At 39.4% G+C, this 19,587-nt stretch overlaps 1 protein-coding gene across 12 annotated transcripts in view; it reads right to left on the minus strand.

Annotated features, from left to right (window-relative positions):
* The window catches only part of DEPDC5 (DEP domain containing 5, GATOR1 subcomplex subunit), a 128,654-nt gene that overhangs the window by 89,436 nt on the left and 19,631 nt on the right, over positions 1 to 19,587 (minus strand). For all 12 annotated transcript variants that reach the window (XR_015242348.1, XM_086682008.1, XM_025933466.2 and 9 more), the window contains 5 exons: positions 18,511 to 18,572; positions 13,764 to 13,833; positions 12,869 to 12,941; positions 2,987 to 3,090; positions 2,625 to 2,699 (listed from right to left, as the gene is read on the minus strand). Coding sequence is in view for 11 of the 12 variants with exons in the window: in XM_086682008.1 (XP_086538134.1) it covers positions 2,625 to 2,699; positions 2,987 to 3,090; positions 12,869 to 12,941; positions 13,764 to 13,833; positions 18,511 to 18,572 (384 nt within the window). In the remaining variant the exon portion in view is untranslated. The remainder of the gene's footprint in view (positions 1 to 2,624; positions 2,700 to 2,986; positions 3,091 to 12,868; positions 12,942 to 13,763; positions 13,834 to 18,510; positions 18,573 to 19,587) is intronic.

The raw sequence follows: 19,587 nt of genomic DNA on the forward strand, positions 1-19,587 counted from the left end.
CTACTACTTGCCTTGTGTTGTCTTAAATGCTCAAATTTCATGTCTTTAGTTTAAACAATCCATAAATGGGTCTGTACTGAAACTTACAAAAATACTAATTAAAAAAAATTTTTTTAATGTTTTTTTATTTATTTTTGAGACACAGAGAGACAGAGCATGAACGGGGGAGGGTCAGAGAGAGAGGGAGACACAGAATCCAAAGCAGGCTCCAGGCTCTGAGCTGTCAGCACAGAGCCCAACGCGGGGCTCGAACTCACGGACCGTGAGATCATGACCTGAGCCGAAGTTGGACGCTCAACCAACTGAGCCACCCAGGCGCCCCTTAAATGTTTGTTTTATTTTTGAGAGAGAGAGGGAGTCAGAATCTGAAGCAGGCTCCAGGTTCTGAGCTGTCAGCACAGAGCCCAACGCCAGCACAGAGCCCAACGCAGGGCTCGAACTCACAAGCCACGAGATTGTGACCTGAGCTGAAGTCAGAGGCTTAACTGAGCCACCCAGGTGCTTAAAAATTTTTTTAATGTTTTATTTATTTTTGAGAGCAAGAGAGAGACAGAATGTGAGTGGGGAGGGGCAGAGAGAGGGAAACACAGAATCTAAAGCAGGCTCCAGGCTCTGAGCTGTCAGCACAGAGCCCGACGTGGGGCTCGAACCCACGAACTGTGAGATCATGACCTGAGCCAAAGTCTGGTGCTTAACTGACGAGCAACCCAGGTGCCCCTACAAAAATATTAATTTAAGACAATATTCAAAAGAATGGACAAGAATCTTGGGATGACTTTGTAAATTTGGCAAGTTAATTTTTATTTCTGTCCTGTACAATCCTTACTTTGGAAAACCAAACATATTCCAATATGAAAAAAAGATTTATAAATAAGACTCCATGCTTGGGCTGACTGACATGTCATGATGACATCATGTCATGATCTCACAGTTCATGAGTTCAAGCCCCTCCTTGGGCTCCATGCTGACAGTGAAAAGCCTGCTTGGCATTCTCTCTCTCCCTCTCTCTCTCTCAAAATAAATAAACTTAAAAGAAGGGGAAGGGCACCTGTGTGGCTCAGTCTGTTAAGCGTCTGACTTTGACTCAGGTCATGATCTCAGGGTTTGTGAATTCATGCTGACAGCTCAGAGCCTGAAGCCTGTTTCAGATTCTGTGTCTGTCTGTCTGTCTGTCTGTCTCTCTCTCTCTCTCTCTCTCTCTGCCCCTCCCTAGCTTGCACTGTCTCTCTCTCAAAAATAAATAAACATTAAAAAAAATTTTTTTAAATACAAAAATAAAAAGACCCATGCTTTAGAATTGCCAGCACGGGCAGGTTATACGTGTGAAGTGACCACACATCATTACTTCCACCACTGGCGAGTGTCAATGGATGCCTAACCAGAGCTGAGCCAATCAGACTCTCTGCTGGGAACACAGAATTCTGAACAGAGAGCAGAGAGCTGACAGCAGAGCTGGGAGCTGAACACTGCTCCAGGAATACCTGCTGCTGCAGTTCCTAGAGCCACTTTGGTCCCCACCTTCTTCAGCATAACGTTCAAGCCTTTCCTGGTGGCCCACCAGGTCTCTATACCCTAAGAGTAACTTTTTCTTTTTTGCGTAAACCAATTCGGTAGGTTTCTGTTGTTTGCAAACAAAGCATATCAGCTAACACATCCAGGGACAAGCATTCAGAAGAAGTCACACCACACTGTTAAGAAGGTTCCCTCTTAGAAGGAAAATGACAGTAGAGGAAGGAGGGAGATCTTCATTTTTACTTGATATACCTCTGATTATTTGAATTCTTGAAACATGGGTTCCTTTTGTAATTAAAAAAAAAAAAAAAAAAAAAAAAGATTTGAGGTGCCTGAGTGGCTCAGTCAGTTAAGTATCCAACTTCGGCTCAGGTCATGATCTCATAGTTCATGAGTTCGAGCCCTCCATCAGGCTCGTACTGACAGTGTGGAATCTGCTTGGGGTTCTCTCTCTCTCTACCCCTCCCCCACTTGCACGTATTCTCTCTCTCTCTCTCTCTCTCTCTCTCAAAATAAACAAATAAACATTAAAAAATTTTTTTTAAAAATTACTTAGAAGCAATTGAGGGATAGCATAGAAAACAGTAAGAATACAGTCTGTAGTAAAACAGCCCAAGGAAGATTCCCTCCAGCTCTTTACTTTCAAGTTACCATGAGAAGCAGATGAGAATAGCAAGTTAATTCCCAGGGGAAGATCTAAGAGCTAAATGTTGGCCATTAAAACCATCCAATCAGGGGCGCCTGGGTGGCGCAGTCGGTTAAGCGTCCGACTTCAGCCAGGTCACGATCTCGCGGTCCGGGAGTTCGAGCCCCGCGTCAGGCTCTGGGCTGATGGCTCAGAGCCTGGAGCCTGTTTCCGATTCTGTGTCTCCCTCTCTCTCTGCCCCTCCCCCGTTCATGCTCTGTCTCTCTCTGTCCCAAAAATAAATAAATAAACGTTGAAAAAAAAAAAAAAACCATCCAATCAGAAGTTACTTCTTTCAGTTAATCTTTGGAATACATGGGTGGGGAGATCTTCAACTGGGTCTGGGTCTTTGGACATTAGTAAAAAGAAGTTCACGGCCATGTGGTAAATAAGATGCCAGATCACCACGGCTTGTGTTCTTACTCACCATTGAATGACAGATTGATGGCCTCTAGGTAGTTTCCTTGTGCTGAGGTAGAATTATCTCCTTGAGGAAAGCCCTCTGAAGCAAAAGACATAAGAGAAGGAAAAGTATCCCATGAAAGATGAACTCTTAAAGAACAAGTGGAAAGTGTCTGGCTCCATAGGTCCCCCTACCCTGTAGTAGGTATACTATTGAACTTACTGCATATGTAATGAACAATTAGACCCAACTGGAAATAGAAACCTGACCAGAAGCAGAAACTCTGTCCAGCACTGTGAAAGAAGCAAGCATGAACCTCTCCTCTCCCAGACTCCATCCTACACCTCCTTTCCCTGCCGCACTTTCTGTCATTATGAATGCAGTACCTGCCTGTTCCAGTCGCACCAACACTGGATACTGGATAAAGAGTTTTTTAATGGTCACAAGGAGTGATGTCCACTCTTCTCTCCTCTCATTCTGCACCACCACTCTGAAAGGAATATTGTCATAAAATAGACATTGAGCAGCTATTACATACATCAGGTTTCTCACAGAATTTCAAAAGAAAGGAGAAGATGGGATTTCCAGGGTTAAGGTAATTTACCATATAATAATAAGTATTAAAGCCAAGTGCATGTAACAAACATTAACAAAGACCTGTATTACCAATAGTCATATAGATTGAAAACAAAAAGTAAGAAAATATTTAAAAATTGCCTTGAAATCATATTAATACCTAGTATTCAGCAGAAACATGAAATCTTCATACAATGAATTATAATTAGGTGGTATATAAGAAGCATAAAATAAAACATCTATATGTAGGTTTTACATATATATCTAATAAACAAATCTATGACAGGGAACTACATTAGTAGAAAGGGATAGGTGAGAATCTGTTTATTGTAGAGCTTGTGAACCTTAAAAACCTTAAAAATACATGTGACTGCATTACAAAAAATAAAAATAAATGTGTGTGTGTATATGTGTGTGTGTGTGTGTGTGTACATATACATACAGGTTTGCATGTGTGTGTATGCTAGGAATTTATCTTAAAGAAACATACAGGACCCAGAATAGCCAACCCAATATTGAAGGAAAAGAACAAAGGTGGAAAACTAACACTATCCAACTTCAAGACTTAACTATAAAGCTACAAATAAAGCTAAAGATAGTGTGGCATTGGTGAAAGAGTAGATAAATAGATCAATGGAACAGAATAAAGGGCCCAGAAACAGAACCCCCAAAATATAATCAGATTTTTTTTTAATGTTCATTTATTTTTGAGAGAGAGAGCTAGTGAGCACAAGCTGGGGACAGGTAGAGAGAGAGGGAGAAACAGAATCTGAAGCAGGTTCCAGGTTCTGAGATGTCAGCACAGAGTCTGATGCGGGGCTCGAACCCACGAATCATGAGATCATGACCTTAGCCAAAATCAGATGTTTAACTGACTAAGCCACCCAGGCACCCCAATAGATCTTTGACAAAGAAGCAAAGACAACACAATGGAACAAAGACATTCTTTTCAACAAATGGTGCTGGAGCAACTGGACATCCACACGCAAAAAATAAGAAAAGAAAAAGAATCTAGATACAGACTATACACCCTTCATAAAATTAACTCAAAAAAGATCATAGACCTAAATATAAAATTTAAAACTATAAAACTCCTAAAAGATAACATACCAGAGAACCCAGATGACACTAGTTGGGGTGGTGACTTTTTTTTTAAGTTTTATTTACTTGTTTTGAGAGAGAGAAAGTGAGAGAGAGTGTGCGGGTACTGGCAGAAAAGGGGCAAAGAGGGAGAGATAATCCCAAGCACACTCCACACTGTGAGCGCAGAGCCTGACATGGGGCCCGACTCACCAACCATGAGATCATGAACCAAGTCAAAATCAAGTTGGACACTTAACTGACTGAGCCACCTAGACGCCCCTAGGGTGATGACTTTTTAGATTCAACACCAAAGCCACAATCCATGAAAGAGAAAAACTGATAAACTAGACCTTATTAAAATTAAATAACTTTTGCTCTGGGAAAGACAATGACAAGAGAATTAGAAGACAAGCCACAGACTAGAAGAAAATGTCAGCAAAAGACACATCTGATAAAGAACTACCATCCAAAAACACAAAGAACTCTTAAAACTCAACAATCAGAAATAAACAACCCAATTTAAAGATGGGCAGAATACCTGAACAGACACCTCACCAAAGAAGAAATACACATGGCAAATAAGCATAAGAAAAGATGCTTCACATCATGTCATATGGGGAAATGCAAATTAAAACAGCAATAAGTGACCATTAGAATGGCCAAAATCTAGAACACTGACAATACCAAATGCTGGTAAGGATATGGACCAATAGGAACTTTGAGTCACTGCTGGTGGGAATGTAAAATAATGGAGTTACTTTGGAAAACAGTTTGGTGGTTTCTTACAAAACTAAATATACTCCTATCATATGATCTAGCAATCATACTCCTTGGTATTTCCCCAAATGAGTTGAAAACTTAGGTGCACACAAAAACCTACACATGAGTATAGAAACTTTATTTATAATTGCCAAAACTTGAAAGCAACCAAGATGTCCTTCAGTAAAGGAATGGGACAAACTGTGATACATCCAGACAATGTAATACTACTGAGTGCTAAAAAGAAATGAGCTATTAAGCCATGAATATTACTTAAATATATTACTAAGTGAAAAAAGCCAACATGAAAAGGTTACATACTATATGATTCCAACTCTAGGACTTTCTGGAAAAGGCAAAACTGTACAGACTCTAGAAAGATCAGTGGTTGCCAGGGGATGGGGGTTGGGGGGAAGGGATAACTGGAACACTAAGGATTTTTAGGGCAGTGAAAATACTCCATAATGATGGAGACATGTCATTATATATTTGTCCAAACCAACAGAATATACAACACCAAGAGTGAACCATAAGGTAAACTATGGACTCTCAGTGATTATGGTGTATCTGTGTAGGTTCATTAATTGTAACAAATGCACCACTCTGGTGAGGAATGTTGATAATAAGGGGAAGGGCACTATGTATGTGTGGGCAGAAGAGGTGTATGGGATATCCCTGTAACTTCTCTCAATTTTTTTATGAACCTAAACAGCTCTAAAAAAAATAGTCAAATTAAAAAAAAAAAAAAGACAAGAAACATTCAAAATGCATAACTATATATGTATTTATATAGATACATAGATACACAGTGGTACATAGATCAATTTTAAAATTAGAAAAATATTAAATATCTAACAATAAGGAATTAAATTGTGATAAAATTTTAGACTATGACAAACTATTATATAACTACCAAAAATTATATGATTCTCTGATAATTGTTTAATATGAATAATGGGTATATGAAGGCTCATAATGCTATTCTCTCCACCACAATACATCTGATTTTATTAAAAATAAGACAAGCCAGGGGCACCTGGGTGGCTCAGTCGGTTAACTGTCCGACTTCGGCTCAGGTCATGATCTCACAGTTTGTGGGTTCAAACCCATGTCAGGCTCTGTGTTGACAGCTCAGAGCCTGGAGTCTGCTTCGGATTCTGTGTCTCCTTCTCTCTCTGCCCCTCCCCAACTTATGCTCTGTTTCTCTATGTCTCTCAAAAAATAAATAAATGTTAAAAAATAAAATAAAATAAAAATAAGACAAGCCAGGGGCACCTGGGTGGCTCAGTTAAGCATCTGACTTCAGCTCAGGTCATGAGCTCACGGTTCGTGAGTTTGGGCCCTGCATCAGGCTCTGGGCTGACAGCTTAGAGCCTGGAGCCTGCTTCGAATTCTGTGTCTCCCTCTCTCTACCCCTCCCCTGCTCATGCTCAGTCTCTCTCTCTCTCTCTCTCTCTCTCTCTCTCTCTCTCTCTCTCTCTAAAAAATAAAACAGAGGCGCCTGGGTGGCTCAGTCAGTTGAGCAACCAACTTCAGCTCAGGTCATGATTCCATGGTTTGTGAGTTAGAACCCCGTGTCGGGCTCTGTGCTGACAGCTCAGAGTCTGGAGCCTGCTTCTGATTATGTGTCTCCCTCTCTCTCTGCCCCTCCCCCACTCATGCTCTGTCTCTCTCTAAGAAAGAAATAAACATAAAAAAATTTTTAAAAATAAAATAAAAATAAAACATTAAAAAAATTAAAAATAAATAAGTAAAACAAGCCAAAGAAATCATCCAATTTTAAAATGGGCTAAACAGGGGCGCCTGGGTGGCGCAGTCGGTTAAGCGTCCGACTTCAGCCAGGTCATGATCTCGCGGTCCGTGAGTTCGAGCCCCACGTCGGGCTCTGGGCGGATGGCTCAGAGCCTGGAGCCTGTTTCCGATTCTGTGTCTCCCTCTCTCTCTGCCCCTCCCCCGTTCATGCTCCGTCTCTCTCTGTCCCAAAAATAAATAAAAACGTTGAAAAAAAAAATTAAAAAAAAAATAAAATAAAATGGGCTAAACAGAAAAAGATCTGGAGAAATATATATCACAGTATTTATTTTTATTTTTATATTTTGAAGTTTATTTATTTATTTTGAGAGACAGAAAAAGTGAACTGGGGAGGGGCAAAGTAAGAAGAAGAGACAGAATCCCAAGCAGGCTCTGCACCGCCAGCACAGAGCCTGATGCGGGGCTCGAACTCACATACCATGAGATCATAACCTGAGCCGAAACCAAGAGATGGACACTAAACCAACTGAACCACCCAGGTGGTTCACACAGTATTAAAAGTACTTCCCTTTGGATTGCAAAATCAGACAGAGAGTAAGACAAAAAACAAAAAAAGATGAAAAAATTAGCTAAGAAGATGAATATATAACTCATAAAAGAAAAATACAAAGGCCAATAAGTATAGGAAAATATTCACTCTTGGTAATAAAAGAAATGACTATTAAGACTCAGTGAGATAACTTTTTTCCCACTCCAATTGGGAACGAGTCAGAAAAAGGAAGAAAATAGTATTCAGTATTGATAAAAAAAAAAAAAAGAGAGAAATAACATGGTTACTGGGAAAATAGGATTTTTCACTTCAATGTTTTTGGAGGGCAATTTGGCTATAAAAATGAAAAGTCTGAACAAAAACAAAGTATCTTTGTTTGTTTTTTTTTTTTTTTTTTTTTATATATGAAATTTATTGTCAAATTGGTTTCCATACAACACCCAGTGCTCATCCCAATAGGTGCCCTCCTCAGTACCCATCACCCACCCTCTCCTCCCTCCCACCCCCCATCAACCCTTAGTTAAAACAAAGTATCTTTGACCCCATACCTCCATTTCTGGGAACTTATCTTAAGTGTATGTTGAAGGTTATGCCAAGTTATAAGGGTATAACTAAGGTCATCAGGTTATGCTAAGATTATAACTAAGGTTATGCTTACAGACTGTAAGATCATTCATTGGTAGAACTTTGACAATAGTGAAAAATTGAAAATCACCTCAATGTTCAATAATAGTTGGCAATCAAATGAAATGTCTACATAGCAATAAAAATGATGCTGTGGAAGTAGAATATTTGACATCAAATGGCATTTGTGATACAGTAGGTGGAAAATGCCAGTATCTTATTTTATTTTATTTTATTTTATTTTATTTTATTTTATTTTAATTTTGTGAGAGAGAGAGAGAAAATGTGTGCAATTTGGGAAGGGGCAGAGAGAGAGAAGAGAGAAAGAGAATCCCAAGCAGGCTCTTCACTGTCAGCACAGCGCCAGATGTGGGGCTCAAACTCACAAATCATGAGATCACAACCTGAGCCGAAATTGGATGCTTAACCAACTGAGCCACCCAGGAGCACCCCCATGCCCTGGAAAATGCCGTTTTAAAAAAAAGCATGGGAGTCTGTAATGACATCTCTGTGAAAACTGTTTTTTGTCTCTGTAAACAGAGAAGTGGGTTTGATGCTCTCAGGTGATGATGACTGCATCTGGGAGGTGGAATTGAAGTGTTTTGAATTACTCTTAACTATACTTTGTGATTTTCCTAAAATAAACCTGTATCATTTTTATAGAAGGAAAAACACAACCAAAGCTTCTTTTGCTCTAAAAAAAATGTTGTGGATGACTTTTTAATGATGTGGGGAAATTTTTTTTAAGTTTATTTATTTTGAGAGGGAGAGAGAGGGAGAGAGAGGAGACAGACAAAATCCCAAGCAGGCTCTGCTCTGTCAGCACAGAGCCCAACACGGGGCCCAATTCCACACACCCTGAAATCATGACCTAAGCCAAAACCAAGAGTCTGACACTTAACCAACTGAGCCACCCAGGCACCCTGGGAAATTTATATTAATGATATGTTCATATACATATATAAATCTACATTCATAACTCATACATTCATGTTTTATATAATGTTTTAATATGTCCATAATTATATTCAAATGAATTCATACTCATTATGTACAAACGGCTTCATGTACTCTTAAGCCACAAGAGCTCTCAAGGGTCCAGGAATCAGGGGTGCATGGCTGGTTCAGTTGGTAGAGTATGCAACTCTTGATCCTGAGGTTGTGAGTTCAACCCCCATGCTGGATCTAGAGATTACTTAAAAAATAATAATAAAGAGGTTCCAGGAATCCACTGAAGTGGTTTGAAGAATTTATCAGTGTAAAGGGATAAATGGTAATAATGTTGGGGGAAGAAATGGCCCATCCTTTCATGAAATTCTCACAGGGATACAGGACCCAAAAGAAGATCAACAAATACTTTAAAGTAAGATCAGTATGGGGTTGAAGAATACAGTGGTCAAAAGCACAGACTCTGAATTAGACTGAGTCAACTGCATCCTCTGTCACTTAATCCTCCATGGGCTTTGGATAAGTTAAACTCTGTATCCAAGTGTCTACATCTATAAAATGAGATGAGTAACTATCACAAGGAATGTTGTGATATTTAAATGAAACAAGATGCCTAAATTTGCTTAGAATCAGGCCCCGTACATAAGTCCTGAATACAAATGATAATTATTACCATCTTATTTTCACCTCAATAGTGAAGCCACTATTATTTTCTATCTTGTGCTCTTTTATAGATTTTTCAAAATTTCTACAACAAAGATGCATTATTTCTTCAGTGATATAAAAAGGTGATCCAACAAGTGATAAAGGAAATACAGTTGTCCCTTAAACAACATAGGGGTTAGAGGCAGTGATGTCCCTGCCCTGTGCAACAGAAAATCTGCGTGTATGTTTTGACTCCCTGAAAACTTGACTGGAAGCCTTACTGATAACTTAAACATTAATATATTGTGTATGTTATAGGTATTATATATTATATTCTTACAATAAAACAAGCTAGACAAAAGAAAGTGGTATTAAGAAAATCACAAGTTGGCGGGGGGGAGGGGGGCCTGGGTGGCTCAGGTGATTAAGCATCTGACTCTGATTTTGGCTCACATCATGATTTTGTGGTTTGTGAGTTTGAGCCCCAAGCTGAGCTCTGCACTGGCAGCGTGAAGCTTGCTTGGGATATTTTCTCTCTCTCTCTCTCTCTCTCTCTCTCTCTCTCTCTCTCTCTCTCTCCCCCTCCCTCCCCTATTTGAACTCTCTCTCTCTCTCTCTCTCTCTCCCTCCCCTATTTGTACTCTCTCTCTCTCAAAATAAATAAAGAAAAAATAAAAAAGAAAATCATAAGGAAAATACCTTTATAGTACTGTCTTGTAGCTATCAAAAAAAATCCACATGTAACTGGATCCGTGCAGTTCGAACCCATGTTGTTCATATTGTAAAAACAAACACAAAAGATTAAGCTAATAATGATGCATGATTCTAGGAAGAAATCTGGATCAGGAAAAACATTTCAATAAGGAATATTAGGACAATTGGCAAAATCTTACATTCTCTTACAAAGTCCTTGGTCCTTAAAAGATGATAATGAAGTAGAACATAATCATGTGTCTACTAAATGTTAATAATTGGTAAATCTAGGTGAAAAGTATACAGATTCATCATATTCCTCTTTCAATGTTCTCATAATTGAAAAGATTTTGAGATTAAAAGTTAAAAAGGTTACTCCAAAAACAGCCTTAAAAAGTTTCATAATTTGTCACTCTTTGGTGCTTATCCACAATTTACGTTTTTTTTTTAAATATATATAATTACTAAAGAATATTTATTCTTTAGAAATGCTATTACAAAGTTGAGAAGGGAGAGAAAAATACAAATTGGCATTTGGTATTGGCTTCAGACTTAGGAGGGAACTAGCTACAAAGAAATATGTTTAAGGCTCCAGGTTGGGAGGGAGGGGAGAGGATTGGCCATCTGACACAAAAACTAAACCCACAAAGTAAACTGTTACTGTAGAACACAAAGACATTGTATTTCAGAGTTTAAGATAGGAAGGGAAACTAGCAAAGGGTTCCTCCTCTGGGTTACAGAAGGAAACAGTCTAAGGAAGCAAGACTGAACCAATGACAGAGTAGTGCATTTGAGAGAAGCAGTCTCTAAGGGCTTTAACAAGTATAGTTAGTTGATGAAATGTGCTCAGTTTCAAAGGACTTGGTTTTTACTTTAACATAAAATCTTGGTACTTCAGGCAAGAATAAAATAATCCATTTAAAATCTACAAAGCAAAAGGGTTTCTTTTTATTTTTTTTTTAATGTTTATTCATTTTTGAGAGAAAGTATGAGCGGAGGAGAGGCAGAGAGAGAGGGAGAGAGAAAGAATCCTAAGCATTCTCTGTGCTGACAGCAGAGAGCCCAATGCGGCGCTTAAACTCACAAACCATGAGATCATGACCCAAGGTGAAGTTGGACACTCAATCAACTGAGCCACCACCCAGGCACCCACAAAAGGGTTTTTAAAGTCTGTTTTGAGATCTACTCTAGCTTCCACCTGAAGCGCCAAGAATCACGTGATAAACTTCTCCACAGATCTGAGAGTTTAAAAGATCAAGGGCCTTCAGCTCCAGGCCCAAGTGCAACCCATCCGACTGTATCTACTACGCTTCTATCATCTCACAAAGCATTCCCTTATTCAGGGGCACTGTCAGCACATCTGGACTGATGTGCATTCCTGATAAGTCTTACAAAAAAGGTCCAACCTAAATCCCATCAAGTCTTTAGAGAGGGCTTCTCAACCTCAGCACCATTGTTACCTTGAGCTAAATAACTTTGCAGCGGGGGCTGTCCTGTGCGCACTGCAGGATGCATAGCAGCATCCCTGGCCTCTACACAGTAGGTATCAGTTGTACAACCTCCCCTTCCTACCTATCCTATACCATTTTGACCAAAAGGAAAAAGAAGTCTCTAGACACTGCCAAACGCCTGGGGTGAGTGGAGAGGGCAGCTAAATTGCCCCAGTTGTAACGTCTGATTTACAGAAAATAAGTACCACCACAAGGATGCAATCAGACAAATCCAGAAGGGGTCCTCCTTAGCCTCCCTACTCAAAATGGGGTACAGAAACCAACATATGCAAGCATAGAAACTAGTTAGACATGCAGAATCTCAGGCCCACCCCAGGACTCCTGAACTGATTGGACTCAGCACAATCCCCAGGGGAGGTTCATAGGCACACGGAAGTTTGGAAAACACAGTACTACAGAACTACCAACTCAGAGTCTTCAACATGTCACATGTTTGGGGACAAAAAGGAAGGGTGAAATTGCTTTAGATTAAGACTTAACAGGCAGATTAAACAGAAGTTATCAGAGAATTAATGAAACCTAAATATGTACTAGATATTAGATGATATTATAGAATTGACTTTGTCCAATGTGACCATGATATTGTGGTTATATGTGAAATCAACCTATCTTTTACATATGTGTAAGAACAAAATGTCATATTTATAATTTACTTTAAAATAAAATGTAGCCAAAAAACAGATGAAGCAAATGCGGCGTAATAATAGCTGTTAAATCTAAGTGTTGGGTGTGTGAATTTATTATATTATTTGTTCTTCTTTTCTATGAGTTTGAAATTTTTCACAGTACAAAGTTTGAAAAGTCTAAATGCAATGTGGTAACCTGGATTGGATTCTGGAATGAAAAAAGGTACATAAAGTGGGAAAACTGATGAAATATGAGAACTGTCTGAATCAGTTAATAGTACTATACCAGTGCTAATCTCATAGTTTTGACAAATGTACCATAGTTAGGAAATATTAACAAGGAAAACTGGGTGAAGGGTATATGTGAACTCTCTGTGCTACCTTTGCAACTATTCTGTAAACCTATTATGCCAAAATTAAAGGGTTACTTTTTTTTTAAGTTAGGAAAGAAACAGCCAAGAAAAAGGAGGGGGGGTGGGCATAGCAAAGCCTCAAACATACTTATAAAAGTCTTCATAGTACCGTCCCTTGTGATCCTGTCGAATTGAGGCTCGGTTTATTTCAGGAAATTCATCTGAAAAAGAGAAAACAACACATGTAGATCAGGTTGAGAAGAGAAATTCACAGTTTATCTGCTCCTCCTTCTGGGTTGAAGCATTACCAAAATAAATGAACAAATGAATGAATGAAATTATATCAAGTTGGCTTTAAGATGAATCATGGCCCACAGACTTCTTGCATCCACTAATGGACTGTGTTGTTTTCCATTTTACCCTACGCTCATTAGAGAAAAAGTGGGAAAGATGAGTGGGAAAGATGAAAAAGGGAAAGATGATAAAGAATGGATGGAAAGCTTAATAAAAAGAACTATAGGGGCGCCTGGGTGGCGCAGTCGGTTAAGCGTCCGACTTCAGCCAGGTCACGATCTCGCGGTCCGGGAGTTCGAGCCCCGCGTCAGGCTCTGGGCTGATGGCTCAGAGCCTGGAGCCTGTTTCCAATTCTGTGTCTGCCTCTCTCTCTGCCCCTCCCCCGTTCATGCTCTGTCTCTCTCTGTCCCAAAAATAAATAAAAAAAAAAAAAAAAACGTTGAAAAAAAATTAAAAAAAAAAAAAAAAAAAAGAACTATAGGGGGCGCCTGGGTGGCTCAGTCGGTTTAGCGTCCGACTTCAGCTCAGATCATGATCTCACGGTTTGTGAGTTCAAGCCTCATGTCAAGCTCTGTGCTGACAGCTCAGAGCCTGGAGTCTGCTTTGGATACTGTGTCTCCTCCTCTCTCTGCCCCCCCCCCCCCCCGCCATACTCATGCTCTTTCTCTGTCTCTCAATAATAAACATTAAAAAAAAATTTTTTTTTTAACTGTTAGCATTAAAAAAGGAACTGTAGGAGAAAGACTTACCAAGAGATTTTGCATCATAGAAAGTTCTAGAAAATAGGACCACTGTCACTTCATGACTACAGTTCTTCTCCTAGGAATGAGTAGAGAAAAAGCAGCTCAAGTTTATTTCATTCACTTCATGATGAAGCAGCCTGCATTAACGTAATATTCTCAATTCTAGGAGACTCAGTGGCAGCACACTGTATTGGATGATGTCACATCATTGTAGGTTGCATGATGCAGTGAACAGAGCACTGCTGGAGTGAGAAGATGCAGGTTGAGTCCTGGCCCGGAAGTTTACCACTATGTAACCTTGGGCAATATTCCCAGGAATGCAAAAAGTGCTTTGAAAACAGCAAATCATCAATACGTATGGGTCACTATCTCTGCTCTTGATTTGGCATGAACTAGATGAACCCAATATCAAAGGATCATGGTATTTGTACCTGCTTCATGGTGTTTTTAAAATTTCTTCAGAACCATAGTTTAGGAACAAGAACAGAACGCATAGTGCTGAATGTAAGAATCAAATACACCCCCCACATCCTACCACTGTCATAAAATCAGGGTTGGGAGCTGCTCAAGATGCAGCAGTTGAAGCCAAGGTGTCATAGTACCTTTGGATTGAGATGGGGACTAGTGAGAATAAACATTTCCATGGAGTCTGGAAATCAACATTCTGGAAACAGGGTGTTTACAGATAGCATGAAATGTGGCTTGCACCAGTAAGCCAGCAAGCCCAGTTTCAGTTCCTCCCGGATCTTCGAAGATGAGTGCTTCCACTGACCAACCCCATCTCTAACCCACCATGTTGACTGACTACACAATTCAGCATTTACCATGTAAGGTATATATACAACATGATGCACATAACATGCCACCTTATATTCCCCCATGGATATATCTCAAGTGGACAGAAATTCCTAAATACAAGCAACAGCACCAAGAGCAGAGTGCTAGGAAAGAGCAAATCTTCATTAGTCACCTACTAATTTATTGGATGCCCAGTGCTCCAAACTCAACTCCAAATTTATCTGACTTTGGTGTAAGTGATAAATAAGAATAAATGCCTTACAATGATTGGACTGGTGTGGGTTTATGAGCCTCTCAACTCATGTGACAGTGGGGCTAACATACAACAGGTGGCATGGCCTGGGGTAATAATACAGACAGGATAGCACAGAGGCCACGATCTCAGGGTAGCTCTGGGAGAATGGAGGGCACCAGATGAGAATCCTCATTCTGCTTTCACATGCTGTTGATCATGGGCAAGTTACCCAACTTCACTGAGCTGTACTTTCCCTACCAGTATTAACAGGAGCAAGAGGATTGAGTGAGATAATGTAGGCAAAACACATACCATGATACTAGGTATGTCAAAATACTCAATGAATGTTAACTGGGACTACTACTATTATCCCCACCCCTACTATATTTTGGGCTCTGAAATGAATTCATGAACTCCCATGCTCAATCCTGCTGTCCACAGTGTTAGCTGTAAGTTATTCAATAGGAGGCATAAAGAACAACCGAGGTGCCTGGTGGCTCAGTTAGTTGAATGACTAACTCTTGATTTTAGCTCAGGTCACGATCTCACCGTTTGTGGGATCAAGCCCCATGTTGGGCTCTGTGCAGCACAGCACAGAGCTTGCTTGGGATTCTCTCTCCCTTTCTCTCTGTGTCTTCCCTGCTTGCTCACTCTCTCTCTCTCTCACTCAAAATAAATAAACTTAAAAAAACTGTAAAAAGGTATAAACAACGTTCACCTTCACCAAATATCATTAAATCAATACAGAGTGGCTACAGAAAGTTATTTTAATTCATTTTCAAGCTCCTGCTTTAAAACCAAGTTTTAAAAAAATTTTAAAACCAAGTTTTAAATTTTTAAATTTAATTTTTAAAACCAAGTTTTAAAAAAATTAACAAATCCTAAGAGTGAAGTCCTATAAACTAATGACTAGGCCTATGCCAAACCCTACCCCTATTATCTAATCAAAAGTCCATTCATAGACTGTAGGGTGAGGGGACATCTAAGGGACTGAGTCAGACTTGAAATGGAGGTTTTCACACACCCAATACTGAAATGGCCACTATGTGGTCCAAGGTGACCATTATTTAGCCCACCTCAAACTTTAGCCCCTGTACTCAGGCAGACACAAAGGCCTCATCACTGTTAAGCCACATGACTGCAGAAGCCTCCTGGCTGGTCTGCTTAATTCCATGTGTCACTTCACCACACTGCTCCTGGCCACTTGGACTACTCTTTCCTCAAATTCTCCCCAGCTTTGATCATATTGACCACTTGCTTGAGAATCTTTAATAGTTCCCACACTTCCTGTCAAGTCCAAACTGCCTGGCTTGATGTGACCCCATCCTTTGAATCTATCTTACTACTTAATTATTCCCTACACTAACCCTCTGTGAAGTTGCCTAAGACCATACCCTACTCTCATGCTCATCTACACCCTTTTGTTCAAACTGTTCATCTGACATACCCTCTCCATCTTCCTTTCCAACCATCCAAACCTTCCTCAGTCTTCAGGTCCAAATTCAAAAGTAAATAAAATTCTAACCCCTAAAACATATGGCTTTCTATTGTTTCAAATATGTAGATGCAAGCTCCCCAGCAGATCCGTAAGTTCTCTGAGGGCAAGCGTCATCTATTTCCATACCCTTCACAGCTGATGGATAGTGCCCCCATATTGCTGAGGTAGGAAGACGGTACTTAGATTCAACTGAGACCTTACTATGTACAGATGCTTTAAAACACCTTGTGAGGCAGGGACTATTATAATCTCTATTTTGCAGAAAAGAAAACAGAGGCTCAGAAAGACTGACTACTTCTCCAAGATTTAAAAAAAAAAAAAAAAAAAAAAAGCTAATCAGAGCAGAATCATAATTTTAAACCCAGTCCATTTTTATCCAAACCCCACGCTCTTTGCCACAACATAATGTGACCTCAAATAGCTCTCCTACATTAGGTCTTTGATCCCCCTTGAGTTAATTTTTGTATATGATGCAAAGTAAGACTCCAAGTTCATTCTTTTGCATATGGATATTCAGTTGCCTCAGAACCATTTGTTGAAGAGACTCTTCTTTCCCTCATTAAATGGACATCTTTGTCTAAAATCAACTGACCACAGATGTATCGATTGATTTCTTGTACTCTCAATTCTATTCCATTGATTTACAAATCTATCTGAATGCCAGTACCACATGGTTTTGACTATTTTGGCTTTGTAGTAAGTTTTGAAATTACGAAGTAAGAGTCCTCCAACTTTATTGTTCTTTCTCAAGGTTGTTTTGGCTATGCAGGATCCCTTGCAATTCTTCATAAATTTTACAATCAACTTTTCCATTTCTGCAAAAAAAGGCCACTGGGATTCTGATAGGGACTGAACTATAGTTTGAGTAGTATTGCCACTTTAACGGTATTAAGTCTCCCAATCTATGATTATGGGTTGGTTCTTTCTCACTTATTTAGATCTTTATTAAGCTCTTTCAGCAAGGTTTTATAGATTTTAGCAAACAAATATTGCACCTCCTTGGGTAAATTAATTGAAAGTATTTTATTCTCTCAGATGCTCTTGTATATGGAATTTTTTAAGTTAATTCTCTTTTTAATTTTTGTTTTAAGTTTATTTATTTATTCTGAGAGAGAGAAAGAGAGTGAGTGGGGAAAGAGCAGAGAAAGAGGGAGATAGACAGAATCCCAAGCAGGCTCCTCACCAGCAGTGCAGAGCCTGACACAAGGCTCGAATTCACAAACCGTGAGATCATGACCTGGGCCAAAACCAGGAGTCAGACACCCAAGCAACTGAGCCACCCAGGTGCCCCAATTTAATTCTCTTTTTAAAATTTAATTCCTTGGGGGAGCCTGGGTGACTCAGTTGGTTAAGTGTCTAACTCTTGATCTCAGTTCAGGTCATGATCTCAGGATTGCGAGTTCAAACCCCCTGTTGGGCTCTGTGCTGGGTGTGAAGCCTACTTAAATAAGTACATACATACAATTTATTTCTTTGCTTTTAAATTTCTTGTTCAGAGTGTTCATTGCTGATGAAATACAACTGATTGCTTGTGTTGATTTTGTAACCTTGCAGCTTTGCTGAATCCATTTCTTAGCTCTAATAGTTTTTTGGTGAATTTTTTAGGATCTTCTACATATAGGAGATCATCTGTCAATAGAATAGTTTTATTTCTTCTTTTCCAATATGTATGCTTTCTATTTTTTTTCTAGTTGCTGAGGCTAGAACTTCAAGTACAATGCTGAACACCAGTGGTGACAGCAGGCATCCTCACCTTGTTCCTAATCTTTTTTTTTTTTAGTTTTTTTTAATGTTTATTTTAGAGAGAGACTGTGTGAGCAGGGGAGGGACAGAGAGAGGGAGACACAGAATCCGAAGCAGGCTCCAGACTCCAAGCTGTCAGCACAGAGCCCGACACGGGGTCTGAACTCACGAGCTGTGAGATCATGACATGAGCCAAAGTCGGTCGCCCAACCGACTGAGCCACCCAGGCACTCCACCTTGTTCCTTATCTTAAGGAGGAAAGTTTTTAGTCTTTCACCATTGAGTCTGATGTCAGCTGTGGGTTTCTCATAAATGACCTTTATCATGTTGAGGCAGTTAAAGTAATTAAATCTATAGTTTTATCAATTTAGGCTTTAGCTTAGATACTTTAACTAAAGGCAGCTTAGTAGAAACAGTGTATTTCTAAAATCTGCAATGAATAAGTTTATGTAATGAAGTTTACTATATAAAAAACATACCTTCCACTTGGTAAAGAGATCAGCAAGGAAACCATTCACAGCTTTCTCAAAATATAGATCCCCTGAAAAGCAATGAGAAGAGGGTGAAGATTATCTTTATTTCTTGTTCACAATATCTTCTCTCAGTAAAATACCAGGAACGAGACCAAAGAGAAGGTGGGTTCTGCTGTATCTTAAAACAAGATCCTAAAAGCCAGATGTATAGAAGTGTTCAACTTAGACTTTCTACCAAGCCAAATTTAGTATCTGCCTAAGAGGCCATGGCTCCAAGGTAACATCCAAGATTGAAACACTTTGATGCTTTAAAAATACAGAGTTGGGGTGCCTGGGTGGCTCAGTCAGTTAAGTGTCCAACTCTTGATTTCGGCTCGGGTCATGGTCTCACAGTTCATGGGTTAAAGCCCCAAACTGTTCAAGCTGACAGCATGGAGCCTGCTAGGGTGTCTGTCTGTCTCTCTCTCGCACACGCGTGTGTGTGCGCTCTCTCTCTCAAAATAAACTTTTTTTAAAAAAGAAAAATACAGTGTTATCTTCAGAATGAGACGAAGAATATATACTAAATGTGAGTATTTCACAATGATGTTCAAAGTTGATTAGAAGAGGACCCTGGGCATTCACTGAATTATCATTTGCAGTTCTTGCTGTTCTTGAGTGACCTTGATGACCCATGGCACAAATTCGCTTATAATTTGCTAAACACAAATATGAAATACATGCACTATAGGGTTGGTGTGTTGGACACAGTATCCACACCTCATAGCAGCTTTTTTTCCCTCTACTCATTACATAGTAATTCTAATAAAATGAGACCAACATGGAGATTTCTCTGAGTGACAGGAAGAGAAATGAAAGATATCAAAGAAAGTGTTGGTTCCTACCCACAGAGTGACTTTATGACTTTTCAACCTATACTTACAGAATAATTAAAGATCTGAGAAGTCAGATTTTCCATTAATACTGTACAGCATTTCATGGAATTCACCAAATAAATAAATAAATGTCTGTGTGTGTGTGTGTGTGTGTGTGTGTGTGTGTAAAATATTTACTTTCAATATATTTATTTTCGCATTTGAGGAT

Source organism: Puma concolor, chromosome D3 (genome assembly GCF_028749965.1).
Source record: "Puma concolor isolate L17-30 chromosome D3, mPumCon1.1.hap2, whole genome shotgun sequence".
Lineage (NCBI taxonomy): Eukaryota > Metazoa > Chordata > Mammalia > Carnivora > Felidae > Puma > Puma concolor.